We start from the raw sequence: 21,651 nt of genomic DNA, 5'->3' as shown, positions 1-21,651 counted from the left end.
AGAACTAAATAACCATTCTAATAAATACTATTTTTTTGGTTATTCTTGCACACATACAAAAAAAAATGAAGTTTATGTAAACGAAAGTTGGTGCGTCTAACCATGTGAACCGCACTGTATGTCGTTTTCGATTGGTTTCACTCAAGAATTCACTCATTCTGAAATCGAATGGAACAGGTCAAGTCGCTTCCACTCAATTCTGTTTTTTTATTTTGTGTTTGTGAAATTCCAAATGTCAAATATTGATATTATTTTTTTTTCAAAGGAAAAAATTATAAAAATTATAAATCTAAAGACGATGGAAGAAGAAAATGTTAAAAAAAAAAATCATTCCACTGCATTAAGGTACCCATTTTATCTTTTTATTAATTTTAATTTAATTTGAATTTTTGAATGACAGCAAAAAAAGAATGATTGAGTATTTTTTTTTGTTTACATTTTTGTGTTCATGTATTAGTGCTTCTAGTTTTAAATCGAGAAGAGAATTTCTCTTCTCGAAAGCGTTCTGTCTGTCAGTTTTGTGCGGATAAAACACTTTCAGGCTTCTGAATGATTCCGGACGCTTCCGGAGAGCCAATCGAAAACTTTGAACAACTTTTTCAATAAAGTAATAGTAGTTGAAAGCACAGTACACATATAAAGGTAATAGGTCAGTTTAACGAAAAAGAACTAGAAAAGAACATATCAGAACAGCACAAATACTTGAAAACTGTCAGAACAAAAAAGATCAGAAAAGTACAACTTCATGTTTCATATTTGACCTTCAGTTTTAAAATTAAAAAAATAATTATTTGTAATTATTTTCCTTTCAAATAAATTGTAATTAATCAGCATATTTTTTCACTTTTTAAAATTTTTCTTCATATTAAGAAGATTCAAAAGAAATTCCAATATTTTTTTACCGACTTCCAAAAGAGGAGCGAAAAGGTATTCAATTCGTCTGTATTTTTTTTTATGTTTGTTACCTCATAACTTTGGACTGAGTGTACCAATTTTGATAAATCTTTTTGTATTGGAAAGCTGGTGGCTGCAGTTTCAATTTCGTTCAGGCCATATAAACTATTAGATATATTATATATATATATTTTTCAGGGGAGTGTAACTGAAAAAAGAGAAGTATGGGAGTAAGGTGGTCATTAGGGTGGGTCAAAAAAAATGGAAATTCGTTTTTTTTTATTTGGTACTTCAAAAACTCGATTGCTAGACACCTCTAGAATATACTCAACAAATATGAGCTCTTTATTTTAATGGGAAGGTCCTCCGCTTTTCAATTTTCCATTTTTACATCAAGCTTCTACAAAAAAAAAAAATATTTTTTTTATTAATTGAATTTTTAGCTAATTTTTTTACATATTCTTGTAGAAAATTGAACGCTCTACAAAAAAGGTTAAATACACTTTTTTGAATTATCTAACCGTAAAATTATTATAATCAAACGCGCATGACATATTCTTGTAGGAAACAGATTGCTCCACAAATAAGGTCTTATTAACTTTTGTTATTAATCTAGCCATTTGAAAGATATTCAAGGTCAAAGTTAAACAAAAATATAAAAACTTTTTTTACTTTTCAAAACTTTCTAATTCACTGAAAAGTCATTATTATTAAATTAGTAAGATGGATAATTGTAGGGGCTTAAATGTTCTACAAAAAAGTCCATGGCATCAAATTGGTTGCTTTAACCGTTTAGAAGATATTCGCATCCAAACCAATGCCCACTGATTTCAATAGTTTTCTTATAGTCCCAATGCATTGCGACTCGCAATTGAAAATTGAAAAGCGGAGGACCTTCCCACTAAGATAAAGAGCTCATATTTGGTGAGTATATTCTAGAGGTGTCTAGCAATCGAGTTTTCGAAGTACCAAATCAAAAAAAACGAATTTCCATTTTTTTGACCCACCCTAGTGGTCATAGCGATACAAATACTATTGGGTTTTTCGTTTGGTACAAAAACCAATTTTTTTTTTTTTATTAAGATCTGTCAAAAAACTGATTTTGATAATTTTTGCCTTCGTTTGGGCAACAGAAATTGATTTGTTTTTTGATCTTAGATCATTTTTTCCAGATCTGAATTTTTCGTCAGATTTACCCCTCTTTTATTATCACCACTATGCATCATTATTGACATCCATCAGTTTGACAAGTTTTTGTTTGATAATAATTTGTTTCGGTTTCAAGAAAAAATAAAAATAGTTTTGAGTTCAAATGGAAGCCATTTTAAGTGAATTAATTTATTCGTGAATCTTCGGATAAAAAAAATCAACGGTTGAACCAATATTTGACAACTGTAATCGCTGCCTGGTTCACAGACACAAATAAACACCAATTCTATAGCAAATAAAAATCAATCTGAAAACGTTTTTGTTTCGAAACAAAAAATCAATTTGTAGATCAAAATATAAATTTACCAAACGAAAACCCTATTTAGTATTGATTTTGGCAGCCCTGATTTAAATCATTTAAAAGGATAATAGCTGCCATCCTTTGGAAATATTTATCTACTTTTTAGTTCTTAAAACTACTTTGAACTAGTTTTGCTATGTGTGTCAATGTGACAAAAAAAGTTTCTCAACCGCATTTTCTTTTTGTATTTTGAATAATATTTCCCTCAGTGTCAATACAAGTTTTCAAAAAAATTCACCAGGTCACCCTCTTATCAAAGCTGAGGGCTTTTATTCGGGCAATTCACTTTAAATTGATCAAAATAGATTTTGTTGTTGTGCACCTAGTCAGCTTACTTCATTCATATTAATAAAATTATTATGTGATACGTCATTTTTAAATGATGATTGAATAAAATTAAATAAATACGATTCAATCTTGTTTCATTTACAGTGGTGGATGAAAGCGCTTTATTGCCCGAGGGGCCCTTCACGGGCATTTTGTTCGTGCGTTTTGTGAAATGTTTTGGGGAGTTAGCAAATTAGCGTCACATGAAAATTTAAGTGAAAAAGCTACAATTATATGCAGGCACAATATTTTTGCAGGGTTACCAGAACCTAGATTCAATCGTTAAACTTGATTTTTTGTCATGAGGCATTACAAGTTCAGAAAATAATATAAAAGTAAGGAAAAACTTTTTCAAACTTTCCACGAATTTTTTATTAAGCTGCCCCTAGAGTCTAGACTAGACGAAGATATCGTTGAGTCAACCAACGAATTTTATCGCAACGGCAGACGGTGTAAGTTTCTTTACAACTAATAACGTAAATTGTATCGTTTGAAGTCCTTTTTTATTTTACTTGTTTTTTTTTTCGGGATTGAACTGTTTAAGACAACATATTAAAAATGAATTTCGTCATTAATATAACTTAGGACTACTTTAAAGTTCTGAATTATCTCAAAACATCGATAAACCGTAGGAGATAGTAATACTGGAACCTAGTAAGTCTACTTGTAAGTCCACCTCTGTTTAAACGACATATACAGTCGTGCGTTGTTTTTCCACACATGCCACCATATGTTTGACATTATTTTGAATGTTGATGCTTTGATGGCATCTATGAAATTATTTTTGTTTCAGTAAGGCCGCCACCAATTCAGAAACAATTTTGTTAATCTCTTCGCTTCATGCTACTAAATTACTTCTCCCTACATCGATACAATCGCCTAACATTTTCCTTTTTTTTGCTTGTAGCTAAAGTATATTTTACAACAATGAAATTGAACATAAAGTCCTACCAGTGTTGCACTCCTGTGACAATTGTAGTGTTTTTGTTACAATTTTTTTCTAAAAAAATAACTAACAACGTATAATCAGAAAATGTTCACTCTACAATTTTTTAAAAATACATTTAATCTCATATAAAAAGGATTTAGTTGAAAATCAGAATTAAGGAGCTATAAAATTATGGTTATGAAAGAAATTCTTTTCATTTTTATGGTTAAAATTTGGATTTGGATTTTTCAAAAATGTTTGTGAAAAAGTTATAAAACAAGGCTGCAGAATCAAAAATAAATTCTCCGCCAACGATTTAGCAACGTTCTTCCGCATTTTCAAAAAAAAAAAAAAACAGTGCATTTTAAACCCTGCAAACTACATTTTCCACTAGATGTGGGGCAACACTGATACCCATACCCACAACAACAAAACGTAACTACACAAGTATCAGAAATCAGAGCACCATACAAATTCCTAGAACGAACAATAAACGTCTATGAATCTACTTTTTAAATGTGTGCTTGTATTTATATATCTGCATCTATGGCGACTTATAATATTGGTCCCGTCGAGGTTTCTTAGCAATTAAGATCCAATCCACGGACCAAAAGATATAAGTCCAATACAACAAAAGAACACAAACCGAACCATTAACAGGTCACCAACCAAGCGTAGTAGCTATAGTAAAAGATCTATTTATTTCTTATTCTTAGGACATAAATTACCTACCAGCTATGAATATCGGTATTGCTCTTGAGACTGTTTATAATGGAAATAGCAGGCAAAACAAAGATTCAAACTTAAAACAATATTTGTTTAGCACAGAAACAAGCAACAAAAGGCGGAACTGTGTCAGGTAATGGCACAAGGGGTAATCCCAAATGGTTCTGCGATGTGAGCTGTTAAACAAAAAAAAAAAAAACTACCAAACCTATCTCTCTACCTACGGCTTCTATATTTTACTTGGCTATGGAGCTGTGCATGGGAATTTAAGTTTTTTGCTGTAATTTAAGTAGGTAGTTATGTGAGTATGGTTTTGAACCTTAAAAAGATGAAAAGCAGTACAAATAAGTGTATATATCAATAACTCGAGAATGTGTGAAATTATAATATGGAAGAAAGTGTAACACTTAAGTCGGTCGTTAGTCAGTTTTCAAGCACATTAGATTTGAGCTCCTAATAGTTGCAAGGTCGTCAAGAGTTGATGATGAAAAATCGATCAGATCATGAGAATAATAAGTTAATTGATGTATAAGTATATGAGCGCACGGTGTGGGGAAAATAAATGGTCAAAAGTATTAAATTTGAAAGTGTTACTTTCAAAAATTACATTTTAAAATACAATGTTGTTGATTTTAACATTAAACGCGTAAACAACAAATTAAAAACTATTGATAATCAAAAAATGTGAAATTGTGTACGTTTTTGATTTTCATTCATATAACCGAGGTAAAAAAATAAAATGGTTTTTAATATTGCAATCAATTCATTCATCAGTTTAGTTGCAACTTGTTGATCTGATTAATATACAAGGTTTCCCAAAAGTAACTGTCCAAACGACTGCTGGGGCATGAAAAAACTATATCAGCAATATTAACTAATCATGTTTCAACTCTAATTCAAAGATGTTTTGTACGTAATCGTAAGATTTGTCAACGCAAAATCAAATTCATTTTAACCCCTTAGACCCAATTTTTCAGTCAGCTATTCTCTTTAGTAAACACTTAATCAAGTGAACAAAAAGTATGTAATGTTCGCATCCATAAACTTCTGAAAATTTTCATACAAATAGAAGGGTAATAAATGATATTTTCAAACTAGACTGAAAACACAATTAATATTTTTTAAGTTAAAAAAAAATATATTGCCTATATAAATTCTGATGCGCACATGCAAAAAATATTACAAAAAAGATGGAGAAATTAAAATTACATTTAGAATCATAAAAAAGTATATACCGTCGGCGTAAAGCAAAATTGTTCTTAAGGTCTTAGAACAATTCTGCTTTACGCCGACGATATCTAATAAGTCATTCTATGGTACAGAAGAATCAAATGAAACATTTAAAGCACTGGAGGACTGCTTAACCATTTGTCGATTTATTTAAATATTTTGAACAAGGAAAAAAAAGGCTAACATTTGTTGACATAAATTATTTCTGTGTTAATATTAAGTAGAAAAATAATTGCTACAAGAACTGTAGCACGATAAACAACTGAGGACTTGAATATGTGTTATCATTATTAGTTTTAAAAGAAGACGGTGCCCCAGCTTCCCCTACTGTGGGATATAGGTTCAATAACCATTTGGCACACGCATTATACATACCTACATATAGGTACATAGCAACTTTTATTCTTATGCGAATTGCCGAACATAGGTAATAATAGTCATAATTAAAAGCGTTAAAACACGGTTTATGTTTCAGAAATTTTTTTATTAAATCCTTGGAATTAAATCGAAATAATTAGCATGAACATTTTAATAATTAATTTAAATTGGAGCGAATCTCTAAAATGGCGTAAAGATTTGTTAAAATAGTTAATTTTCGGTATTGACAAAATTTGTTTATGAGACTTGAAGATATGATAAATCACAACAAAAACATTACTGTTAAAAAAAGACCCAAGTTCCCCTATGTTGAAATTATGCTGGCACAAAAAGTATTGAGATATCAAAGTGTACCAAGTTCTAAAGTTTGGGTTCAAATTCGTATCAATAAAATTTTGATTGTTTACTTGACAATTTTTCTTTTAAATACCGATTTTTAAAGTTATTTCAAAAATTTGCCAAGTAAACATTTGTTGTAGTTTGAAATTTCTGGCATTTTTGGTGTGGAAGTTAGAGGGGGGTCGAAAATGGCCTGAGTTGTTTCCTGTAAATAAGGGTGTAGTGCCAAAGTTGCTAGAGAACTTGGCTGGGCACTACCGTGACCCTTGAAACAATAGAACAGTAAACATACCTAAAAGTTTTATGCTAAAACATTAAAGGCCTTGTTGCTGAGATAAATAAATAAGATAATAAATAAATGAGATAATAAATAAAATAGTCCTTCACTCTTTAAATAATTTTAAATAAAATAGTCCTTCAAAGTCCTTATGTTCAGCTCAAAAATCCGTCAAATATAGTATATAACATATACCTACATACATATTCGTTTATGTACGTAGAAGGTATTTGGTCTTAAAAGTTGAAATTTAAGACTCATGTATGACATTTTAAAAGGCAAGTAACTGCTATGCACTGTAGACTGAAAAATACAGACGAACCATATTTAAGATATTTAGATTATAGCGAACAATGGCGAAAAACGCTCATATGAATCTTGGTCGATAAATTCAAGTTAAACTTTTCTAAGCACCCCCTACGTCATATAGTCATATGGCTTTTTCAGTTCATTTCATTTCCAAATGTATACCTATGTACCTATAATGACTGGACCATAAATAAAACAACACATCAACAAAAAAGTATGTAAGGACATACATACATATGTTGTTCTTATTATATTTGTTCCACTGCACAGTGGGTCACCTCCCATACAAAGTGCGGTCAAAAATATAATGACTATTTTTTTTTTTATGAAACACCTGTATTATCATTTTATATGATTTATTATTGCAAAAAAATGCATCAAGTCAGTTTTTTAAAATTTTGGTTATTTTCAAGAAAAATAAAAAAAAAGGTAAACATTTTTTTTTTTTTTGAAAATATATAAAAAAAAATGGTTAATGCCGGAAATGGAACTGCCTGTCAGTCGAGCACTTTACCCTTACCCTCTAGTTCAGTCTTTTATAAAAATAATAGTGCCAAAAAGGAATTTTTTTAGTTTTACGTTGTAATTTTTTTTTCCGTGTATCGTCATTTAAACTCGTATTACTCGAAAAGGGGAAAAGAGGGGAAAAAACGGTGCTATTATTTCGAAAGGTAGAACGGTATTCTTCATTTGAGAACTTAAATTGTAGACGGCACTCGAAGGCAAACCAACTAAATCTCTAATTTAATGAAAATTGAGCTAAATAAAAATGGTTAAAATTGTTTCGTTAACGAGCCCCATAACAATTAGCCTTAATGTTATTTAACAATATAATTTATGTTTTAAGAAAGTATTAACCTTCTCGTTAAATATCCATAACAATTTAATACTGTTCACAATTTTTAACACCCGCTATCACTATCGCAAGTTCACACCTTATAACTGCAGCGATAAAAAAATTGTACCTTTTTTTATATAGGTACCGACTTTGAATGGCTATTAAGAAATGAAAAAAAGGGTAACCGTCAATTTTTTTTTGGTTTTGGTTCGATGGGAGATTGTAGAACGTTGTTTAATCATCGGATTTTAAAAAATTGACATTTACTTTTTTTATTTTTGACCTATGGCGGGACCCACTGTGCACTGTTAGTGAACAGTTATATGAATACAAAAAAAAATAAACTTACTGCAATCGATCTTCAGCAGGTCCACCTTTAAGCACATCACTAACAGCTATCGATGGGTCACCATTAGCAAAATGTGGATTATCTCGACCTCCCGATACAGCAATACCAAATCCATATCCGGGTACTCTTGTCACTGCAACTGTATGGTACTCCCATGTAGTTCTATCACCCTATAATGAAAATAAAATGAAAATGAAAGTTAAGTATAAAATGTTTTTTCTTTTAATTTATTTATGTATTTTTGTGTATGAAATTCATTACAAATTCAAAAGATTAGAATAATTTGAGAAAAGACAAAATTAACATAAATTTGTAATTTTTGTCTCAAGAAACTACAAATAAACTTTTATATCAGTCGGAAGTTAAAAAAATAAATTTAAATATTTTGTATTTTTGAATGAGAAAATTACAACCGAAACATGAATTAAAAAATGCATGAATGAGCACAGTGCGTGAATGAATAGTAATTAATGATGGCCAAGCACAACAGCCCTTTGTTGCATAGTTACTAAAAAATACCTTAAAAATAGATTCGTTGCAGTAACAGTGCTGTCAGTTTACATAGTAAAATGTAGTAGAATATTATAATAGGTAGTACCTACTGTACAAAAAACGTAATTTGTTTGAGTGAAAAAAGTGTCTACCTAATCAATTTTCTTGAGAAATTATAATACTAAGGGCCAATTTTTCCATAGTCAGTTAAACAGTCAGTTAGTACTTATTCCTAAGGATAGAGTAAAAATCAATTTTTCAACAAGCAAATATAGCTTATTCCTAAGAATAAAACTATCTGCCTCTTTCAGAGACGAATAAAAATTATTTTAAGGAATAATCTCAACAAAAATATTGTGTCAGTTGTCAAAGCTGTTTTGAAAGAATTTTGAAAAAAATACAGTGGAACACAAGAAAACAAAAACAATCATGAATAAAAATGACGTTTAATTTTAAATATTTTTGAATTTGACAATTTTTTTTGTTATTCTGTAGAATAAATTATTCTTGATTGAAAAATTCAATGTTTTTATCTGATTGTTTATGAGCCTAATAACTTTATTCGTCGAACAGTTAACTGACTGTTTATTAGAAGATTGAAAAATTGGCTCTAAATTTAATGTTATATTTGGCGTTTAAATAAGGATATAAGATGTTTTTTAGATAATATTAGACGATTAAGGTTGAAAAATTAGGTTATCAAGTTTGAGCACTTGTAACTGTCATATAAAAATCATCCACTTTTATATGAAACAACCTTTTTTTTTACTTCTAAATGAAAATTCACCCGTCTAAATAAAAAAAGTGGATTTCAAATTAACTGCACAATGCGCACATAATAAAGGTAAGTAAAACTGTTTAAGTTTTTTCGCCGAAGTATAAAATTTTTGATGTTTTTAACCCCTTGTAGCCTTTTTTGTGACATATCTGTTACAAACCAACAAAGATCCCACAAAGCTTAACAAACTATATTTTTCTTTTTTTTGTATAAAGAGTTTTAAGGTGTTTTTGTTACGGCTAATTGTTGTGCAAATATATTTCTCCTGTTAAAATTAAATTAATAATGGAGTATATTAATAGTCAAAGTATTTTAATTAAAATAGTTTTTTCGTGTGGCTTTCTTTTTAATAGTGATTTTAAATGTGTTAGTGCGGTATGACAAAAAAAAATATTTTCAAATTTTAAGTCGAGTTTTTAAAATATGGTCAAATATGGTTGTTGGGGTTTGTTTAGTTTTAGAATAAGCAATGTGTCTTTAAACCGAATGAAGAAAAAAATCTTGCGCAAGTTTGCGCCATTTTAAGTAAATTGACATTTTTTGGTTCAACTGCGTACATAAAAAATGGTGATTTATTCACAATATGGCTCAATTGTGAAAATTTCAATTTTTCCAACAAAATTAAGCAGTTAATTAGATTGGAAGAGCTTAATGAAGGAGAAAATGCGAAATTTAAAGTAATTTCGAGGCTTTTTGTGTCAGTTTGAAGCAAAAATGCCAGAATTGCCAGAGGAAGAAGGAGAGCTTTATGAAGACTAACCAACGATGCATTCACTTTAATTTTGTTGGTAATTTCGTAGACCAAAACATAAGCTTCTGTTTGATGAAAGAACAAAAATTACTCTACAAAACTTCAGGCAAAAAATGGGACTTCTGGTGGACATACCCAAACCAGGTTATGGCACAACAAATGATGTCAAGATTTGTCGGCGTTCTTTTTTGAATCCAAAGTTGAGTTCCGAAATAACCCGTGTAGATTAGGTCTTTAAATTTGCATTAATTTTGACAACACTCGCTGCTGTTCGAGAAATAAATATGGACGTTTGAAAAACTAATTCTTGGAACAAAAAATCTTTAACTTTCGAAGTACAGCTGGTACGAGTTTTCAAAACTTTTACTCCATGCAAAAAAACATAATATGGTTGTTTTGATTTACCTATACCTAGGTGTTCTTTCGATAGAAGCGTTGGAAGCAAAGTTAAAAAAAATAAGGAAAGCTAGTTTGGATCATACTCAAAAGAGTTTGATGTTGAACTCAATTACCGACTTGATTAACCATTTGCTCATAACGTCATCAGATCTAGTGCTGAATTTCAATTCTTCAAAAAGTGACCCAAATATAAATTTTACTTGGTTAACAATAGTTAAATTGCAGAATTACCCATGGAGTTAGATCTTAGTACTATGCATAATTCTTCCGAAAATTATGGTGATTACTTTATGTATAGAAGTATAAATTTGTTTTACTATTTATTTAGCTATTAAAATAATGTAATCAAGATAGCAAAACATAAGCAAACAATTATAAATAAAATTAAAATAAAAACAAGTTCGCTGCTCAGCTCTTTAAAATAAAACACCCTAGATTTTTATGTTTTAGTGTATCAATTTCTTTGTTTTTAGATTGCAATCATAAAAATGAGTGCTAAAATACTATTTCAAGCATATTTGGTTGAATTTCTTATTTTATTCCCAAGATATTAATTTTGCCGTTTTCCCCATACACTCGTTTCACTGTGCATCGGGCATAAGTATTCAATTAATTTGAACTACAAAAAATCGCGGTGAGTCCGTTAAATTAATAAAAGAAATATGTGTAATCGCGAATATAATAGTTTAAAATTTAAAATAAGCAAATTTGTCTAAAAACTACGAAATTTAGAAAAAATATTTAATAAATACTAAATAGTTTTTTGTTTGAATTTTAGTATTTATATACAAAAATAAATTATTTAAACTTATTTTTAACTCCAAAAATTTCGAAGCTAAGTAAATATTGAAGATATTGCATTTAAAAAAAAAATTACGATCTTGGGTTACAAGGGATTAAAAAAGTTAGTTTTAAAGCTCAAATAAGAACTAATTTGTTAACTTTTACAATTTTTCATTATTCAATGTTATAGAACTAAGTTTTTTTTTTTTTTATTTCATTTTTTTAATATAATAAAATGGATAAAGGTGCACTAACCGATAAATATATTAAAAAAAAAAACTGAAAGTAGGAAACAAAATATTTTTGAATTTTAAGACGACAGCACTGTAATACAACATTTAACTGGTTTATTTGCGTTTCGTTATTTCATTAGGTAGAAATTTAAATAAAAAAAGTAATTCTTTGGATTCACGTGGGTGAACTTAAATAATGATTACGAAAGATTCACTGCTCATCATCAACATATAATGAATGCAATATTCACAGTCTGATTAAGACCATTAAGTTAGATTTCAAGATTTTCCGAAGGCAGCAAGGTGCGCATGTGCAATAGAGCAAATAAAAAAAAAAAAACTAATTAACTATTATTATTTTGAGGTATAAGATGAATAATAAAATGTTGATATACTTTTGCAAAATGTATAGATATGAGATTATATCTTACCACCATATTATTGGGTATATAGTCAGGAAACTTCATTATGATGTTTTGTTTTTATTTTAAATAGCAGCAACGAATGAAGTGAAGTAATATTATAGGTAGGTTAAGTTTTTTTTGTTTAATTCACTTGTTGGATGAGTGCATTATTGTGAGGTAGGTTGTCAACAGGAAATTAGGTAAGCATTTGATATTTGGTTGAAGATTTGTTTTCTTGTGTCTTTGGCATTAAAAAAATCATTTTTCGTTTTTGTTTTTTTTTTTTTTTTATTTACATTTTTTAAATTAAAAGTGCTGGAAAAAAAATTCAATAAAAATATATACCTATCAAATTACCTATAGGTTGGTATGGTTAATTTTAAGGGGGGAAGTGTCAACCTTTGATACATGGCTATTTTTGTTTTAATTTTATACCTATTCTTTCATTATTAAAAACTCTTTTAGTAGGGTTCGATCTTGATTAAATGTGTTTGCCAATGGATTCTACGTGAAAACTGAAAAAGCATTACCTTCATATACCTATACTTTAGAAACCTAATAATTTATCTGTTGATTATGTACGAAATTTGATAGCCGCGTAACTAATATTTCTGAAACATGAAATTTTTTAACCGAGAAATCAAGATCTTAAAGAAAAATCTTAGCTTTTGTGGAAATTGTAATGACTAAAAGGTAGACAATGTCTTATGTTTTCAAAGAAAATATTTTTAATTGTAGCTTCCAATTAAAGTTCAAGGTCAACCTTTTATTTGAAGTATAAACATGTTGTGACAGTAGGTATCCATATTTAAGATTTTTTTATAATAATAAATTTAATACAAACTTATAATGATAATTTCAACCAAACATGTATATACATAAGATTTATATTGTCTTGACAAATACATTATTTATAATGTAAATTCTCACACAAATTCTTATGAATGCGAGTTCAAAGGCTGTTAAAACACATTCATCCCTAAAATATTTCTTTTCAAATTCGTCGAGGTCCTTGTCTTTTTTTATTTTTGTTCTTCATTTTGCCATACGAAAAAGAGATGCCGAGCAATGTAAACAGATTTAAACAAAACTCCAACAATACTACAAAATTATCCTTTTGAACTTTATCAAAGAAAAGATATCCGTGTTTTTGGTGCCAAAAAAAAAAAGAAAAACCGTCATCCATTATTGCTTTTGCTTGGAATATTAATTTTTTGTTCAAAGGAATGTCTGATCCATATATCCTTCGGCGATTTGGACCATTCTCTCAGTTTTAAGACTACTAATGATTAAAACATTTCACAATAGCACAACATTTCATGAACATAATTGGGTCCAAAATACTTAAAAAAATATTGAAGACTTTTTTAAAATTAGTTTTTTGTTTTCATAGCAATCAGATCACTTAACATACACTAAAATAAAACTCGTTGAATCACACTTTTCCTTTTGTTATTAATCAATTTCAACATTTAAAAAAATCGGTACAAACTACAAAGCATAGGGAGGGAATTTAAAAACGAATACAACAAACGAAGTGATCGGATAAAGGGTATCTATATCTGCATCTTGAAACCAAATTACATATATACGAGATCACGAACTGAGAGTGAAAACTTCCTAGGTGCATACCTATCTTTCATAACAATCATTTTTTTCAGCCATAATAACATACATTTTCATTTTTTATTCATATTATTTCTATACAGGTAAAATGCACTATAAATTTGATATCTAGGTAGATTCATATTTTGAGGGAACAAATTACCACGCACACGAAAAATATATCTTTTACCGACAGTTTGTGGTAGAATTGCCAGCAAATACTTAACACAGTATTTCCTTTATTCCTAAGACCACATAACGACTTGAAATTCGAATTAAAACTACTGAGCTGTTTTGGATCTTTTGACTTTCGGAGCGCATACTATGAAATTTTTGTTCATGTTATTTCATGCTTCTTTCATCGTATCGTCTTCGTCTCGTTGTTTTGTCGTCATAAAAAAATATCATCATCATTCATGACGAACAAATAGGCAAAGCGAAGAAGAAATGAAAGATAAAGAACAAAAAAGAAAACCAGAAAAACAAAACCGATACAAACAAACCGAACAGAGCTAAGAATACAATTTGTATCTTTAAGATACTTCAGTTCAGTTTTCAGTGGAGAATTAACTTATTATAGGGCCTAGGGTAACGTGCACTTTACCAAAAAGGTTTTTTGTTTTTAATTCCATTGAAAAAGTAAGCAACATTATGAAATATATTGATTATTCTACATTGAAAAAATATCACAAAAACATTTCGAAAAACAAAGCCGAAATTATTTATTTTTTTAAAATTTTGTTCAATGGCCCCCTATTAAAGTCAGGCCTCAGTAAGACTTTCTCAGCATACCACTGCTTGCTTCAACAAGTTCTTGTTGTTTTTGTTTGTTTTTATTGTTATTTTCTTTGAAGTTGAATAAAAAAGTAAATGGACGGTCGCGTCGGTCGGCTTTATTAGATGAAAAATTGCTAAAGGGAATACATACTATATGCACATGAACCTGACGGCTGAACCTTTTAGAATGCGTTGATCAAATAGGTTCGTTGTTTCACAGAAATTACTTTTTTATTTATTAAAGTAAAACATTAAAAAAGAAGGACAGCAATTAAAATAGAATTTAACGTTCCTTTTAAAAGAAAGCTGCTATTCATCAGATTTTTTTGCTGAATTCGATTTTGTTGCTTTAATTTGCATCTTTTACTGTTCATTTATTTATTCTTATACATATATGTATTTGTTTACATTACACTTTTGCTTTGTTGGGAAATCTGTGGTGTCACATGTGTGTTATATTATATGCCACACGACGACGACGAGATGCCATGGTTCCGGGCCAGGGTAGGAGAGGAGTGTAAACTTAGAAGTGTCTGAATTTCTGGAAACAACTGCTGGTCTGATATTGAACATTAAACAATATGATTTTAGTTCAAAAAATAAAATGTGGCATGTTCTGACGTGTTCATTGGAGTGAAATCATTTAGCTTGTTGTAAAAGTTTTTTTTTTTTTTTAAGCATACCAATACATAAGGGGTCTAGACAAATGATTAATGGATATTTTTTTTGGGGAAGAATGCGTCAAGGTCAGATGGTGCTGATTGGATGCAATTCGTATAGTACATATTTACATTATTTATCTACATATAGAAAAGAGTTGATTTCCTATGCAAAGTGGGATGGAATAGTACTATGAAGTTTAATAGTTGTAGGTATTAAACTTCATAGTAAGTGAATGACACCACTGTTCCAAAAAGCTAGAGCGTGTATAGGTTGGGTTGAGACAGAAAAAAATTGTAACGTTCCCATTCCCCTCCGTAATTTATATGTTTCAAAAGTACCAATTTTGATTTCAAAATTTAATGCTGAAATTAGTTTTAAGTTTTCGAGAGATTAAAAAATAACCATAACCTTTTGGGCCTTTGTCCCTCTCACATAATTTCGTTGCTTGGCTAAGGGTACCTTCAGTCACCAGGCAGGCGCCTCATATCATATTTGTCATATACAATTAATGCCGTTTCAGCCATATGCGGGTATCCTATTAATCGATGCTGTTTTTTTTTTTGGAATTCTCCTTTTGAAAAAAAAAGAAAAGCACCGAAGTAAATTAAGTTGCAAATTAAAACTAAATTTTCTAAGCTCCAATTTATTCACTCTCCATTATTTTTACAGTCGCCATTAAAAATGGGAAATCTGCCAAATCTCAAAAAAAAAAAGTTGAACTTCCTGTTTTAAATGGCGATATTAAATTTAATGAAGAGTGAATAAATTGTGGCTTAGACTAGTAGTAGTTCAATTCATTAAAAATAAGTTATAAGTCATGTTTTTAAGTTCATATAAAATACACAATATACCTAATATAAATCGCGGCACTATAATTTTTTTTAAATACCATTACCATTGAATGCATTAGGAACACTCAACTTTCATTCCTAATTTAAGTACAAACACCTCCATTCGAAATTATATGTACAAGCACTTATCTATGCCTTCTACAGAGCCGAGATTGCGTAATGCGAAGCGATGAGAAAGCCAAGTTTCAGTATTTATCAACTATCGATTGATAGTTGTAAATCGCAATACGAGTGATTGTTTTTTTATCTACAGTCGTCTGCAAATTAATTGGGACAAACGAAATTTTCAATAAATTATAAGGGGTATTCACGATTCCATGCAAATGGTCTTGTATCGTTGTAAAAGTGCAAAAGTGTAACATTTTCTTAAAATAAAACAACCAAATATACAGACTAAAATTTTTTTACACTTTTACACTTTTGCTATACCCCAACCCTATTGCAAAAATAAAATACAATGGTGCAAAATTTGTCTATTGTAGTTGTAGTAGTAGAAAACAAAATTTTGCATTTTTACACCTTTTTGTTACCACCGGATCGTGAATACCCCTATACTTTATTTTCGATTTAAATTAGAAAAAAAATAACACAGGTCAGTTTAATATTTTATATGACCTCCCTTGGCTTTTATGAGTGCGTTGACTCTTTTTGGCATTGATGAAACTAGCCGTTCACATATATTTTTAATTTCATCGTCATGAAACCATATATCAATAATTGATGAAATCAGCTTGGATTTTGTGGTGCAGTCTTTCTTCCTGAGCCTTCCTTTGATTATTGCCCACAGATTTTCAATCGGATTGAGGTCAGGGGAGTTGTCAGGCCAATCCAGAACATCAATTCTGTGGTTTGCAAAATACTGCTTCATTTTTTTTGAGGTGTGACATGGAGCAAGATCTTGTTGAAAAATTGAACTTGTTGCGGAACGTCTCCTCTTAATGGTTGGAAGCAGCATTTGGGTTGTTGCTATTCATTATACCCTCTATTGGCTTTAGATTTCCAGGACCTTCAAATGTAAAACACCCCCAAAACATAACTTTGGGAGGGTGTTTTGGCGCTTGAACGATATGCCCAGGTCGGAGTTTTTCTTTAGGGCTTTTCCTCACGACACTTACCCGGTATCCCTGGACCTCAAAATGACTCTCGTCCGAGAAAACAACTTTCCTTCAACTGTCCACTGTCCAGTCCTTATGTTTTTTTGTTCAAATCAGTCTCTTCTGCCTCATTTTTGCGGTCAACAGCTGTTTTTTCAAAGGCTTTGTTGCCTTTCGACCAACTTCCAGAAGGCGCCTACGGACTGTAGACGCATCCACCTATGTATCAATATGAAGATATAATTAACCAAAATCACATTCTCGATGGTAACCAATACTTATAGGTACCTAAAAAATTCAAATCAAGTTCCGTGTTTTTTCTTGGTATTTTCCTTAAACAATGTCGCTCGTGACTTGGGAGTGATAACTTAAGTAGCTAAGATATTGAATTCGGATACAAAAAAATGTGTTCGAGTTTTTATCACTTACATAATGCATGTATGGTATCTGTTGTGGATGCATAAGAAAGTCCGAAAACCCGATATTTGTATCCATGTCATGTTTCCTTATAATGTTCTTAGTTGAGTTTTGCTATATTGCATAACTATACTGACTTCTTGTATCCCAAATCTTTTAATGGAAAATATTGTGTGAAAAATTCTTTAGAAAGTTTTTATATATCCAAACTTAGTCGCCTTAACTACTAATACAGACAGTGAAAGAAAGGTATTCATTTGATTTATTTTAAGATGAACCAGTTATCTTTTCGAAATGCGCATCTGATAAAATAATGCCCCCAGGGAACACAAATATTACGTAATTGAACAATAGACACAATGTTAGTTAAGATATTTCTAAGATCCCCTGAGTTAACTTAAGATATTTCTAGGATCCCCTTAGTTAACTCGGGGTAGATTTTCAATCAAAGATATAATTTAATTAGGTTTGAGTACTCAATTTATATTATTAGTGAAACTTTAACAATATTATACATTGCTTTTTTGAACAAAAAGAGAATTTCAAACTTTTTCTGCAACAGAAAAAAAAACAAAGCAAACCAAAAAATATAATTATGATTCATCATATTAAACAAATGATTTTGCTTCATAACTGTTACCCTTTATTTAACAGAGGCTTATTCCTGTTAAAACAACAACGAAATCACTTTATAGTCCAGTCATTTTAGATTTGGTTGTATGGAGGTCTGAGAAATAATTCGCAACTGCAATTCGGACTAAAAATATGAAAGTACACTAGTACAGGAACTAAACCCCCCATTTTCCGAACAAATGTCTGGACGACTTTGGCCGCCATTTTGTTTTGAACAGTTTTGCGACTATCGCTTGTAGTTCGGCTAGTTTTGGTCTTAGAGAAAAATGTTATGAGAGAAAGTTGTAGCAAATTTTATTTCCCACAAAAAATGTTAAGTAAGTTTTTATTCTAAAACCTACCATTTAGGAGTTATAATGAATTTCGTAAAATGCTATGCTCACTTATTTTTTATATTCACCATAACTTTTTTTTCAAACTTTTATTAAAAAATTGTTGTTATAAAAGTTAAAGAGCTACTAATTATCTATGTTTGTCTCATACTAAGTTTTTTTGTCCGAGTTGCCGTTTCCTCACTAAAACAAAAATTCAATAAAAAAATTAGCAAAAACAGGGTGAGGGGAGAGTACGATAATTGCGGTGCCGAGATTTTATAACAGTTTTTTGAAGAAGGGTTCAATACAAGTATTTTTTACTATCGGAAGGGGGGTCTATCTCCCCCCGTTTATGCGGGAGGGGCAGTTTTCTAAAAAAAAACAGCCTAAAATAAAAAAAAATATTAAAAAACAACGGCAACACTTACAGTTATGAATGATACATTTTTCAAAAGCCACAATTATATGCATTATTGTAGTTTTTAAATGGAGCTATTAAAATTTATAGTTTTTGAAATAATCGATTAAAAAAAAATTTTTTTTTCCTAAATTTAACTTTGAGATCGATTATTTCAAAAACTATAAATTTTAATAGCTCCATTTAAAAACTACAATAATGCATATATTTGTGGCTTTTGAAAAATGTATCATTCATAACTGTAAGTGTTGCCGTTGTTTTTTAATATTTTTTTTTATTTTAGGCTGTTTTTTTTTTAGAAAACTGCCCCTCCCGCATAAACGGGGGGAGATAGACCCCCCTTCCGATAGTAAAAAATACTTGTATTGAACCCTTCTTCAAAAAACTGTTATAAAATCTCGGCACCACAATTATCGTACTCTCCCCTCACCCTGTTTTTGCTAATTTTTTTATTGAATTTTTGTTTTAGTGAGGAAACGGCAACTCGGACAAAAAAACTTAGTATGAGACAAACATAGATAATTAGTAGCTCTTTAACTTTTATAACAACAATTTTTTAATAAAAGTTTGAAAAAAAAGTTATGGTGAATATAAAAAATAAGTGAGCATAGCATTTTACGAAATTCATTATAACTCCTAAATGGTAGGTTTTAGAATAAAAACTTACTCAACATTTTTTGTGGGAAATAAAATTTGCTACAACTTTCTCTCATAACATTTTTCTCTAAGACCAAAACTAGCCGAACTACAAGCGATAGTCGCAAAACTGTTCAAAACAAAATGGCGGCCAAAGTCGTCCAGACATTTGTTCGGAAAATGGGGGGTTTAGTTCCTGTACTAGTGTACTTTCATATTTTGAGTACAAATTGCAGTTGCGAATTATTTCTCAGCAAAAGTATAACTTGACTGGACTATTATTTTATGCGACTTTATTTTTTTTTCTTTAGTTCAATATATCTGCTTGCCTAAAATTGATGCCAAAGCGGATAAAATGTGCAAAAAACAATAGGTACGTTCATAACTATGTATTTTTGAAATTCTTGAGTTTATGAAGTCTGAAATCTCGGTTTTATTTCACCCAAACAACATGTTTTATATGGAAAGGTTACTAAAATCGACGGTTGACGAAGCTAGAATTTTGGCAAAAGCTGGAATTAAAAAAAGTAAAAACAATTGTTTAAAGTATGTATGTTTTCAAATAATAAAATATACTAGAACCCGAAAGAAGCAGATGCATTTATTAATGTTTTGTCACACAGAATTGTTCTTTATGATAAATATATGTAATTTAAAGAATTTATCGTAAAAAAGTACATTAAATAAAAAAAATATATATAATTGCAATGAAAGACACAGAAGTTTTTTGATTGAGTGATTGTTTGAAGTATGTAGCTACGATGAATTATTTCCTTTTTGAGAGATTTCGTTTTACTAATTGATTATTATTATCAAATGTTACCCTTTTATTTTTTTAATCTGTCTATGCCGGCCTATGTCCACTTAATCAAACCGTCAACCCCAAATAAAATAACAAAACAAAAATATAGATATAATAGAAAGAATGCATGTAACAACTCCTTATTGCATAAATTAAATGCTCATATGCATTAGTATACATTGTTATCATTTGACTGAATGACACGTATTCAATCCGTCGAGACATGCCCAGTTCTAAGGGACAAATATTTGGTTCGTGCAAAATAAAATTAAATAATAAAGCTGAATATACATAATGTATAAGACATGTATATTAGGGTGGGTCAAAAAAATTGAAATTCTTTTTTTTTTTGATTTGGTACTCCGAAAAATCAATTGCTAGACACCTTTAGAACAAAAAACTAATTTTTAAATATTTTCTCGATTTTTGGACCTCAAATATCTATTAAACGGTTAGATAAACAAAAAAAGTGTACAAGATATTTTTTGTAAAGCGTTCAATTTCCTACAGAATATGTAAAGAAATTTGGTCAAAAGTCGATTTAAAAAAAATTATTTTTTTTTAAGTAGAAATTGATGTAAAAATGGAAAATTGTGAAGCGGAGGACCTTCCCATGAGCTGATATGTGGTGTGTATATTCTAGAGGTGTCTAGCAATCGATTTTTCGGAGTACCAAATCAAAAAAACGAATTTCGATTTTTTGACCCACCCTAATGTATATGTACATATATCAAATTTAACAAACTCAAATATGTTAGTACCAAAATGTTTTTTTTTGTTGTAGACATAACTCTGGTTCCCCCAAAGTTTTGACAAAATTTCAATCTTTGATTCAATGTTTTTACTTGCTTAAAATAACAACGAAAATATTGTGTACCTGTTTTAAACCATCATCTATTGGAATCTAAAAGGCAAAAAATCTTTTAGATTTTAAGACTCAACAGAGCCAATTTACGGTAGTAAATTGTTACTTTGACAACGACAAAGCAAACAGCAAGTACGTCCAACCTACGCGTCCATTTTATTATTTTTGTGTTAAGAATCTAGACAGGGGCGCATACGCATTAGAATTTGATTAAGGGTCTTATAATTTCTTTGTTCATTCTTGTAGAAAAAAAATCTCGTCATGCGTCGTCGTTTCATTTTGATGGATGGATGAGTTTTTTTTACGCAGAATAGAGAAACAAATTGCTGGTCTGTTTGATTAAACGAATAAAAAATTTTTTAAACTTCCGCCGAAGAAAAGGGACTTTATTCTTAATCATCATTGACATAATAAAAAAAATAAAAGAACAAATATAAAAATGAAAATTTGATTGATAGAATAGGTGCTTTTGACTCTGCATTTTAGGTAGGTACTTACAACTGGAATAACACAAGTCAACGAAATTTAATAAAATTGTTGACGAAACGAGATAGGTCAGTTGGGGTATATGTAAATATGCTAACGGAGGTTGTTTTCACGTTTTAAAATAAGTTGTAGTAACCCAGACAAA

At 30.0% G+C, this 21,651-nt stretch overlaps 1 protein-coding gene across 13 annotated transcripts in view; it reads right to left on the bottom strand.

The window, feature by feature from the left end:
• Positions 1 to 21,651, bottom strand: part of LOC129915545 (tight junction protein ZO-1) — a 167,220-nt gene that overhangs the window by 22,512 nt on the left and 123,057 nt on the right. For 10 of the 13 annotated variants that reach the window (XM_055995136.1, XM_055995137.1, XM_055995138.1 and 7 more), the window contains one exon: positions 8,106 to 8,275. In XM_055995136.1, coding sequence (XP_055851111.1) covers positions 8,106 to 8,275 — 170 coding nt within the window. Of the gene's footprint in view, positions 1 to 8,105; positions 8,276 to 11,972; positions 12,242 to 21,651 lie in introns of those variants that run through there. The other 3 variants (XM_055995146.1, XM_055995145.1, XM_055995144.1) reach the window with 2 other exon arrangements.

This window comes from Episyrphus balteatus, chromosome 3 (assembly GCF_945859705.1).
Source record: "Episyrphus balteatus chromosome 3, idEpiBalt1.1, whole genome shotgun sequence".
Lineage (NCBI taxonomy): Eukaryota > Metazoa > Arthropoda > Insecta > Diptera > Syrphidae > Episyrphus > Episyrphus balteatus.
Note: the sequence above shows the minus strand (reverse complement) of the source record. Positions and strands in the feature narration are given on the sequence as shown.